At 33.7% G+C, this 12,535-nt stretch overlaps 1 protein-coding gene across 1 annotated transcript in view; it reads right to left on the bottom strand.

Moving 5' to 3' along the window:
* The window catches only part of adcy1a (adenylate cyclase 1a), a 554,748-nt gene that overhangs the window by 91,888 nt on the left and 450,325 nt on the right, over positions 1-12,535 (bottom strand). The window contains exons 8-9 of the mRNA XM_028803971.2: positions 2,536-2,691; positions 1,672-1,866 (exon numbers count right to left, since the gene is read on the bottom strand). Of these exons, the coding sequence (XP_028659804.1) occupies positions 1,672-1,866; positions 2,536-2,691 (351 nt within the window). The remainder of the gene's footprint in view (positions 1-1,671; positions 1,867-2,535; positions 2,692-12,535) is intronic.

Raw genomic sequence — 12,535 nt, forward strand, 5'->3', positions numbered from 1 at the left:
ACCTAACTTTCTTTAGATCCTGTCTGGATCAGTTAAAAGCTTTACAGACTGAATGTTTTTTAAACAGTGGAAGAAAAAAAAACAGAGAAGAAAACAAACTGATTAAAATTTGGAATATACAGATTTTTCAAATCATTACTATCACATTCATTACTTTATTGTAAATATTTCCAGTTCAGCACAAATTATTTTCAGTCTGAGAACTGATACATGTAAAATTGATTGATTAATTGATTATTGTATCTCAAAAAGTAAAAAAGAAAAAAAAATCCAAAATAAAACTCCATTAACAAATATATTATTTAGACACATTAAAAAAGTTTGTGTAATTGTTCTATTAGAGGCATATTAGATATTACAAAGCTACATTGCTCAAGGATCTGCTGGAAAGGTTTGGAGTTACTATTAATTTAACTTAATTTGATACATTTTTGTCACATTTTAAATATGATCTTGAGTCTGTTAGGAATATTCTAAATCAAGCTTCAGGCAAAGGAAACACAGTCACAAGCCGACTTACAGTTCCATTTGGAAGTGTGTGTAACTGGTTGCATTTTGGTCGCCAAGTGTAAAGGTCATTGTAATTGAGACTCAGTTTTTTCTGGTGTGGGGCTCCGGTATGCATTCTTTAACTGCAGGTACAGAGTAGCTCAAACCAATCTTTGAGTCTCGGCATCCGCCTGCTGAGTCCATATAAGGCAGAGTTTCTCAACAACTAGGTCGCGGTTTGCCATTAGCGGTTCACGACTGGGTCACAGTAGGTTGCCTAAGCTAGTGTTTCTTGATCACTGCTTCTCTCTGCTGCTGAGCTGCAGGTTGCCATTGTTAGTTTGCAAATGAGTCGTAGTGGCTTACCAAATCCAGAGTTTCTCAAATACTGTATCACAACCTGGGTTGATGGTGGTGGGTTGCAGTTGAGATTGAGAAACACTGGTGTAAAGAAGGTGGTGCAGGCCGAATGCATAAGAATTACCCATGCGGTGCAGCACCAATCATAACAAACCTTAGAGGACCGTCCAAGAATGAGAAAACTCTCATAAATAACATTGTTAAATAACAATAATAATAAAAGGTTTATTAGTCTTGCTGGTTTTGACAGTTTATAGAATATTACCCTATTGTTTTCCTATGGTTCTTGGTCGTAAGTACGAACCGCCTCAACTAAGTTGGCAGAAAATCAGCGCATGACTATATTCTTATTAGATCATTGAAATCCAGGGGACAAAGAAAAGCATAAGGACTAGATTTGCGGGGATTATACTAAATACTGTTTGAATAAATTTTTTTGCATTGTTTACTAAACATTTTTTTCAGTATCTCTCTTTATTCAAACAACTATAATGTTTAAAATCATACATGGAATATTACAATACAATAATACAATACAATAATACCATTTAAAAAAAGATTAAGTTTAAAAATAACATTTCACATAAAAGTGTAGCTCACAGCTTGTTACAAATAGTAAAAGAAAAAAATATATCAAAAATAAATAAGAGGTGGAAATCAAACAAAAACGCTAAAGGACAGGAATGTAAATTAAATTAAAATCGAATTAAAGGTTAAGAAAATAATTATTTACTTTAAAGTTTATAGAATGAATATATAAGAAAGACTCTTCATTAGCACACTGAAAATTAATGGAAATATTGGAAAAGAATGGTCACTTACTTTTGTTTCTCTTTCAGAACGTTTGTACATCAAAGTGATTAAATGCAAATCAGTCATTTCTGACTCTGTCTGTCGAGCTTCTATCAGGCGACTAATATACCTGTTAACCCGTGTGCCTGGGGTGTTGTGTATTACATTAGTTGAAAAGGAAGTACGATTTCTTAGTTTTTCAGAAGCTGTTCTGAGTGCTCTTCGCTGTAAATTAAAGAAAAATGTAATGTTATCAGCCAGTCACTCTTAATAAATAAATAGAGAGTTATATCATTTATACCAAAACTTATCTCATCAGAAAAAAATAAAAATTGAAGATTAAGGACAATTACCACACTAGCTCACAAATATAGCATACTGGAAAATTCTTCACACGGGACAGGAGAAACAAGACATTATTCTGGCTTCAGGAAATCAAACAAGACACTCTCTAGGTAGTATACATATATTCTATAGATGCATTCTTGGCATGCTTTTTACAAAGTACTCAAATTCTTTGGCACTAATTTCAGTATATATTGAGCATTACTACATACTTGTTTAAAATATTTATAAAGTAATTTACCTGTAAACAGGATTTGCTAATACCTGTCTAACTTTCCTTGGAAGGAGGCTGACACTCAGATGCAAAAATATTGTTATTCTAACATTCTTTTTATATTCCAGCATAAAATGATCTTTTGCCAAGTGTATTATTCATATTGCTGACATAGTTCTTCTGTAACTAAATTTTATATGTATATTATACGTTTTCCCAACTTAATCCTGATATATAAAAAGGTCTATATTAAAACTATTTCATTACAGTACATTATTTTACAAAATAAGCTCAGAAGTACAAATTCAACATCTCTTTATAGATATTTTGCTTACCTTGTCATCATCTTCACAGGTCATGACATTTGAAAAAGGAATTTCAGCTTTGAACATCTTTCGGCAGTGCATAAGCTGAACAAGTAAATAACAAACTGTTTTGAATTTCATCCTTTTGGCAGGCTTTATGTCTGAAAGGATTAATCCTGGAAAAATCTGTCATGAGAAAGAAAATACCAGAATATATTATACAGACAGATTATATATTTTTCAAAATACTACAAAATTAGGCAAAAAATAATCATAATAATGAAATACTTTTTCACCTATTTAAAAAAACAAAATGAATTAATAATGAGCTGGTTAAATGTTATACATGGGCAGTGAGCACACAGAAATATATAATATTCTTCTTGTTCTTCTTTACTCCTTTGCTAGGGTGCGGCTTCTTAGACAAGTCTCTTCCTTCTTTGTATATCCTCCACATTCTCTTCTCTCAACTCCTTTTTCCTTGCATTCCGCCTCACATACATGAGCCACTGCCTCCCCCTTGACCTTCTCCCTTTGATATGTATTCTCCAGATTCTCACAATCTTTTCCTTCTCCTTGTTTCTGTTAATCACATGCCTATACTATCTCAAACTAACTTCTCTAATTTTCATTCAGGTTTTTATCATTCTTGTCATTCTCATAACCTTTTCATCCCTCTGTCGTCTCTACCTGTATGAGATTCTAGGGGCCCATCTCAATATTTTTAGCATGTAAAGTTTCTTTTTCTCTCTTTTCCTTATTGGCAATATGCCTGCAACTTATGTTAACACAGACTTTGTATTTCTTAAATAGATCTTTATCATTATTTCGCTTAATATCCTTTTATTACATACCAAACCCTTACACCGTTCTTCTTTTCTTGTGCCTTTATTCTTTTACCTATTTCCAATTCATAGTGCTAGTCAATAGGTTTATAACTGACCCTAAGTATTAAATATTTCATTCCTTCTTAAGATCCAAGCTTGCTCTATCATACATTGACAGTTTCTCTCCTTTCCTCCAGGTTTTCTGGCTTTTACGTTCAATCACACCTGTTCCAAGGCCACCTATTTAATTAACTTTCTTTGCAATTCTTCCTCTGACTCTGTCATGATCATAGGTCATCATAAACAATTCCCATAAATTATCACTTCTGATAACTTAGCCCATTGACCACAAGATCCAAGAGAAAAGGGGCTAGGAGCCAAAATCTGATATATAGAAAACCTACTGGCAAATTAATCCTTTCTGTATTTCCATATGTAGTACTTTCTGTTTTTAGTGATTCCTCATACATCATTTCTACTTGTCTGACCAGCTTTTTCAGAACTTTCCTCTTCTTCTATACTAATAAAAGGTAAAGCCCTCACTGACTCACTCACTGACTGACTGACTGACTCACTCATCACTAACTGTCCAACTTCCCGTGTAGGTGGAAGCCTGAAATTTGGCAGGTTCATTCCTTACAGCTTACTTACAAAAGTTAGGCAGGTTTAATTTCGAAATTCTACGCGTAATGGTCATAACTGGAACCTCTTTTTTGTCCATATACTGTAATGGAAGAGGCGGAGTCACGTATCGCGTCATCACGCCTCCTACGTAATCACGTGAACTGAAAACAAGGAAGAGATTTACAGCACGACTCAAACGCGGGAACGAAGGTAAATGACGTTAATTGTTGAGTGTCTTTTAATACTGTGTAAGCATACATATTAACACATGTGCAATTAAACATGTGCATTTATGGGGTGATTTCTCAGGCTTAAAAGCTCGCCTTTTATTAAAAAGGTAAATGCAAACTGTTTTCATTCTGAAGGGCACAAACCACGTTAGATTTCAGCCGTTAAATGCGCAAAAATGTTGGTACACCAGATAAATAAGCGCAACATATTATCAGTTGTATTGTATGCTTACAATACATATAAAAATGTGTTAATCGTTAACTAATAGTATGGGATGGTGTTTTTCGACTCGCGCCTTGATTTAAACGATTCCATGTCTTGGTGGGTTTGCATAGCTTATTGTCAATATCTTTACACCTGTTTTTCAGACTTAATTGACTGAAACGGGCTTTCACGAAAAAACTTAGGGCTTTTCTACAGGATACACCCTCCACAAGTTAAGGAAGTAAAAATAAAGGTATATATTTCTGTTTTATTTAAACCTTTTAAGTTCGTATGCATAGCCCCATTTGGCTGTTTTAGTTTTGTTTTGTTTTTTTCTTTCTTCAGTAATATTTAATCTCCTTAAAGAAAAACAACATATGCATTTTACTTTTTTTGCATCTCTTTAGTAATATTTTAGTGTAAAAGGATAACCAGTATTAACACATGTGCAATTAAACATGTGCATTTACAGGGTGATTTCTCAGGCTTAAAAGCTCGCCTTTTATTAAAAAGGTAAATGCAAACTGTTTTCATTCTGAAGGGCACAAACCACGTTGGATTTCAGCCGTTAAATGTGCAAAAACGTCGGTACACCAGATAAATAAGTGCAACATATTATCAGTTGTATTGTATGCTTACAATACATATAGAAATGTGTTAATCGTTAACTAATAGTATGGGATGGTGTTTTTCGACTCGCGCTTTGATTTAAACGATTCCATGTCTTGGTGGGTTTGCGTAGCTTATTGTCAATATCTTTACACCTGTTTTTAAGACTTATTGACTGAAATGGGCTTTCACGAAAAAACTTAGGGCTTTGCTACAGGATACACCCTCCACAAGTTAAGGAAGTAAAAATAAAGGTATATATTTCTGTTTTATTTAAATCTTTTAAGTTCGTATGCATAGCCCCATTTGGCTGTTTTAGTTTTTTTTTTCTTTCTTCTGTAATATTTAATCTCCTTAAAGAAAAAGAACATATGCATTTTACTTTTTTTGTATCTCTTTAGTAATATTTTAGTGTAAAAGGATAACCAGTATTTAAACCTTTTATGTTACTTTATAAAGTTATTTTACACAATGTTGAAAAATTAATAAGAAAGCTACATATTTTTGCAGCTGCTGCTTTAATTTTCAATGAAATGAAAAAAGCTCTCCAAGAGAAAACCTCAATGAAGAAGAAACAGTTTGCACTATCTAAAAAGGAGAAACCCTCATTTATAAAGGTTTGCTACAGATGACTTAACTGAAAATAAATGAATAGTTCCTATGTGTATAATACATATTTATCTATTTGACTTATGCCTTTATTCTAGCAACTTGCAACATCTGAGGTACAATTTGTTACATTACTTTTGTTTTTTGCAGCACAGGCAGGTGAAGTGACTTCCTCAGGGTCACACAGTGGTGTCAGTACCAGGATTTGAACTGACAAGCTCCGGGTTTGCTGAAATATTACTGAAGAAAGAAAAAAAACGAAAACGGGCAAATGGGGCTATGCATACAAATGTCCATCCATCCACTATCCAACCCGCTATATCCTAAATACAGGAGCCAATCCCTGCCAACACAGGGCACAAGGCAGGAAACAAACCCTGGGCAAGGAGCCAGCCCACCGCAGGGCGCACACACCCACACACACCCACACACCACGGACAATTTAGAATCGCCAATGCACCTAACCTGCATGTCTTTGGACTGTGGGAGGAAACCGGAGTACCCGGAGGAAACCCAGACAGACACGGGGAGAACATTCAAACTCCACGCAGGGAAGCGAACCCGGGTCTCCTAACTGGCACCTTTCACTGCGCCACCATACTGCCCGCATACAAACTTAAAAGGTTTAAATAAAACAGAAATATATACCTTTATTTTTACTTCCTTAACTTGTGGAGGGTGTATCCTGTAGCAAAGCCCTAAGTTTTTTCATGAAAGCCCCTTTCAGTCAATAAGCCTTAAAAACAGGTGTAAAGCTAAACTTGCAGCACCGCTATTCAATTACACTTGCCTAACACCTCTCCTAAGGGGAGATACTGTGGGATCTGGGCATCCGTCAAAGCACCAATCACAGGCCCGATTAGAAAGCGGGAAGCTGTGATTTGTCGTCTCCCTCCCATGTAACAATCACAGCACGTGTTACAACGCACTATGTATGTATGTATGTGTATATGTATATATGTGTATGTGTGTGTGTATGTATGTGTGTATATGTATGTGTATATATATGTTGATATGTGTGTGTGTATATATATATATATATATATATATATATATATATATATATATATATATATTATATATGTGGATGTGTATATGTATATATATATATGTATATGTAGATATGTGTATATGTAGATATGTATATATATATGTTTACATAACCTCTTTAACACACTACTTCTCCGCTGCGAAGCGCGGGTATTTTGCTAGTTAGATAATAAAACACTACATTCCTTGGAACTCTATTATAGGCCTTTTCCAGATCAAAGACATAATATAGCTTTTCATTTTCCTCTTGTGTCTTCACAAATTCTCTTAATCTATCTTCATTTGAACTTTCTAACTTAACCCAGTGACCATAATCCAGTACATCATTCTTGTTTTTAAACAAAGTTACACATGCTCTCTTTCTTCAGTTATCCAAGATCTTTTCCTTGTGGTGTAACGTTTTCAGCAATTCAAGCAGAAACTAATATTTTCAGGACTTCATTTTGCGTCCTTGACAGCCCATATGCTTTTCTGTCCTTCATCTTATTTAATTCTTTCTTAATTTAAAGTCTTTGTATTTCCAAATTTCCATCACTAATTTTCTTTCCAACTTTTTTAAGTTGCACCTATCATTCTCCGTTATTTAACAGTTTTTCATAATACTCCCTCCATCTGCTCTTAATATCCCTGTCATTTTGCAGGATATTTCCATTCTCAATTATGCAGATATTTTGGAGATTCTTGTTTTAGTTGTTTTCCCATCTTTGTTATCTTATAAAGATACTTTTACTTGCTGTTGTTTCCCAGATCATATCTTCTACTGCCTTTGCTTTTGCTATCTTTTATGTTTTCCTTGTTTTCATATCCCATTTTTCCTGTCTCCATTAATTGCTGCACTTTCTAATCATGGAATTTCCCTGATTTCTTCCATACTGCTAACTTCATTTCACCATTCCATCATCACCCCTCCCTCACTCCTTAAACTATGTTGGACCTTCTACAGTTCAACTTCCCACCTCCATCTCACCACCTCTGCTCTCTCTACACATAATGTACTCATATCTTTCCAAATATTCTCCACCCTGTTGTCTGTGTAATTTTCCAAACACGTTAATGTTCTCTCTTCATTTTCCACATCTTAATCCCTGCATTTCCACATCTAATCTTAGGGTTGCTTCCATTCATTTTCAGATGAATTAACAAAATCCTATATTATTTCACAAAAGTATTCTGTCTACAATTCATTATAAACATGTCCGACTTTGAGATCCACTAAGCCTTTAGGTTGTCAAATGCTGCTTTGATTTCTTTCTTCTTTTTCCAAATCTATATTGACCATGTTCGCTCTTGTATCCATCACTCCTCTCTCCAATATCTCATTATATCTGACCCTGTTCCTTAACCCTCACCAATTAATGTCTCCATCTCCACTGTAAATGCACTTTGAGGCACGTACTTATGCCATTATTATATTTGTGATTTCCTAATAGTAATTTAAAGTTAACTAATCTATCTAACCTTCCAAACTGCTAAAACCTTATCACTACATTCTTTCCTTATTATAACTCCCACACCAGTTCTGCCATTATCTGTTCCACAATAATATCATTTAAAACCCAATTTTCCAGAATTTGCACCAGTCCACCTTGTTTCTTGTTCAAAGAGAACACAGGTTCCACACCTCTCCAACACATTCAAATTCTCTCTTGCCTCAAAATTCATGGATCCTACATACGAAGTACAAAAGAACAGTCCACTCTTTTGTTTGTTTTTTTAGTCAGAGTCATGACCTCTGTGGTAGCCCAGTCCACATAGAACACCGCAACATTTTTAACTGTCCTATACATATCAGTCAAAGTTCACAATTTGGTATCACGTTTTTTTCGCCACTTACCCTTGCTGATATCAATCACAGTTAAGACATGGACTAAACAGCAGAAAAACATGGCAGTAGCTTTCCACAGTTTTCCACTGTAGACCTAGTGTTTGACTAAAGAGTCAATACTATAAATCAACTGTATTCCTATTTAAATTCCTTTGATGTTACACAGGCATTACATGGACATGGCTGCTTCTCTGTAGGGGATTCCCTTTCCTTAGCTGAAATATTCTGTTGTTTAGATGCCAGAGATTCACCTTTCACTAACTATTGTTTGCAAAAACATGGGAACTATGAGGATGTAGTAGTAGGATTTATACTTGCAGAACTGGCTCAGTGATTGAGCAAACCTAATGGCAAATTCAGTGGACATCTTGTGTGTTTTGATGGGACCATATTATTGGCAATTTAATTCTCCTTAGATCCATTTACCCTTTAGAAACATTTAGTTAATTACACATACCTGATATCTATAGTATTTCATACTAGAAAAAAAGCATTAGCTTGGAGTTGTTTCTCCTTTTCTTAATACAGTAATTGAACAAATTCAGGCAGTTTTGCTCACCCAAAACAACCTGCGTTAATGATTTAGCTTGGATCTCATTCCCTCTCCCTCTCACTTATCTTTGATGCACTTAAATCATCTTATATTTTATGCCCTCTGAAATGGTTTTATGAGAATTTAATAGTCACTTAACCTGCTCATTTTGTACAATCAAACCTCTTGTCCTGGAATATTGTTCAATTCATTTCACACACATAATTGAACTACTTACTGTTGAATGAGCTGCAGAAGAGCAGATTTAGGTTTACTTTATTTTTTGTTTCAACTGTATTTTTTCAATGATTTTTTTTAAATTAAGAAACATGCTGCTTATGATAAAATGTTGTACACGTTTCTTTATTTTATTTACTTATAGTTTAATTAAAAAGAAACATGTATTTTATTAGCATTTTTTACTTTTGATCGCATTTATTGAAATTCTTTATACCAGCAATGAACAAGCATAACTAATGTGTTGCCTCACTTGTCAATTGCATTACTATTAATATTATTCCAAGAAATAGATGCTTTAAGATAACATGCAAATTAATCCATAACATCCAAACTTTCTCAAACCCATTAACACAATTTCAACTTATGTGGGTTCAGATCATATCCTTGCAGAAGTGGGCACAAGAGAGAAAACAGTCCTATCTAGGACACAAATCCTTTACAAGGCCCACTTACAGTGCCAGTTTAGAATCATCAATCACTCTAACCTGCTGGGGGATATAGGAGAGTCTCTACAGGAAAACCTTATGCAGACACAGAGACAATGTGCAAACTACACATGGACAACAATAAGGTATGGGATTTGATTTGAGGACACCACATCTGTAAAGCAGCAGGACTAACCATCATCCCCAAACTAACGCAACTTCTTCTTTTCTTAAATAATCATATTGTATAATGTTTCACATTATGTTAAATATATATTTTTAAAAATAAATTTCAATAGTTACCATTTATGTCCTTAAAAGGCAGCAACACATCTGGATTTTTATAGGATTTACTTTGTAAAGTCCATCTATCCAGAGATTTCTCAAGCAGCTTACCTAGACCAGGGTCACATTGAGCTGCAACCAAGAAGAAGTTAGGGCAATATGGAAAACAACTCTGGACTTGGGGAGACCTTGAAAATTCCATGCTGGGATTTCAAAATAGGCCACTGGTGCTGAAAGGAATTAGGTGTTTCACCATGTCGCCCACTTTTCAATGCAATGAATATAAATATCCACTCATTCTCCATCATGTTTATTCCAATTTAGCTTAATGGGGTGAATACAAGTATTAACAAGATTACCCTAAAATCATAGATGTCATAAACAGACAAGATGATTCCTTAATCCACAAGATGAAAGTTTCACTATACAAATGTCAAAATCTGAGTTTTTTTGCAATGCAATACCCATCTGTCTATCTATTCAACCATCCTTCCAACTATGAATTTTATTAAAGGGTTAGAGAAATCCAAATAGTCTTAGTTCAGCATGAAGTATAATCCAGGAACCACTTCCTAGATGAAATGGCAGTAAGTCTCAGGACACACTTAAACATACTCTCACTATCAGTCATGTTCGGTCTAGACTCCATAATTTGCAATAAACAAAAAGCCATTTCTTTGACAGGGTTGGGGACAAAAACACATACAGCAAAAACAAACACACACATTATTTACTTTAAACATTTACTGGTTCATTTTCCACCTCTCTCTCGCTGTGTGACTTTGAGTAAGTCATTTATAATGTCTGTGTTCCTTCTGTAAAATATATCTGTAAACAGTTGAAATATATCCTGATCTTGTAGAGTATGTTGCCTTATACGAAGGTGTTTGACAAACAGTATAATAATAAATCCACAGTGTAGTCCAAACATTGCTTCAAAAGAAACTGAATTATTCTCATTTTGTTCATCATTGTCACCATCATCACAAAAGCACTTTTTTCAGACACAAAACAGCATCACATCGAAAGTTTTTAATGAAGGCAAAATTCAAATGCATACAAACAACACTGATAACACGACTGAAGCAGTTACACATTTTAAACTTCAGTTAGTAGCAAAAATAAAATAGTACATTATGAATATGTCAGTTTTTAAAGGAATGTTGTACCTTCTCCTGATTGGTCCATATCGTGACTAACAAGCATTTAAAATAATACAAACAAAAGAAACAGCACGACACTTAGAAAAGCTATGGACTATAGGACTAAAATGAATCTGAAAAGGGACACTAACACTCAAGACTTTATGATCAAATCTAAAAGAAAATTGCTTTGCTCGTTTCTCTACAATAAAAGTTATTACAATATAACCTAAGCAAGTAACTAACAAGCAAACAAGATTCAAAATGAAAGACATATTAAAAAAAAAACAATGAATACATTAAAAAAAATAATATTTTAAAAATGCAAAGGTAAAAATGTTGCATATTTTGAGAAAGAATAAGAGCAAGTTGTTCTATAGCTACTTTAATCAAGGTAGAAAAATGACTGTGAAGAGTGCATAAGCAAACCCAGGTTGTATTACACAGCAACCACATTCCTGTGCATGTCATGTCGTGTCCAAAACAAAATGACAATAAAAGATTAAAAAACATAGTAAAGCAAGTTAATTCATCTCCAGTGTTTAACAGATAAATACTTGCTACCTTCTTCCATAAATGTAACAAACTAGTTGACATTTCCTATATTGATAAGAGAGTGCTTCATTTGTTTGGAATATGAATTTGAAGTCAAAGCCAACCATCAATTTAAAATATGTAACAGTATGTACAGTATTATTAAAAAAGACAAATACATAGAAAAGAAAGATGTTAACATTTTGGAAAATAAAGTAATTCTGTATTTCAGAGTAAACATAAGAGGTATGCTGTATAATATATATAACTGTACATATAACTGTATGTTGTAAAAATGTTAACTGCATTTAAAGTGATGTGTTTCACAGAACATAAAATACTTGAAATTTATGACACAGTAATTTTATGCAAGATTTTATTGGACAGTAAAAATCATTGAGTGTCATAGATTATAAGTGAAATTCAGCCGTTACAACTCTAATGTGATTTTAAAACAACATTATCTAATTCAAGGATGCATGTTCATGTACACGGGCAATAAGCCATACTAGGTAAACATATTTTACAATTAACATAACATGCACATCTTTTGGATCAGAGTATCTCTCTCTGCTGTTGGAACCAATTTCTAGTCTTGAAAGTCCCCTGGAAAGTAAATATATTATTCTCACTTTTAATTTCAAACTGACTATTTCTATGACTATATTTTCAGACTATTGTGTTTCTAAAACATGTATACCATGCAACATATTAGAGTATAATAGCTGTACAGTTCAAAAACACAAAAAATTAATAAGAAGAGCTGATACGAGAAGATGCAAAAAATAAAAAGAGAAATTTCATGAAAAGACAATAAATTCTTAATTTTTATAATGTAACAATACATAGATAATTACAGTTTGGAAACTTGTTCTTTTTATGTATGCATTAAT

Source organism: Erpetoichthys calabaricus, chromosome 6, assembly GCF_900747795.2.
Source record: "Erpetoichthys calabaricus chromosome 6, fErpCal1.3, whole genome shotgun sequence".
Taxonomy (NCBI): Eukaryota; Metazoa; Chordata; class Cladistia; order Polypteriformes; family Polypteridae; genus Erpetoichthys; species Erpetoichthys calabaricus.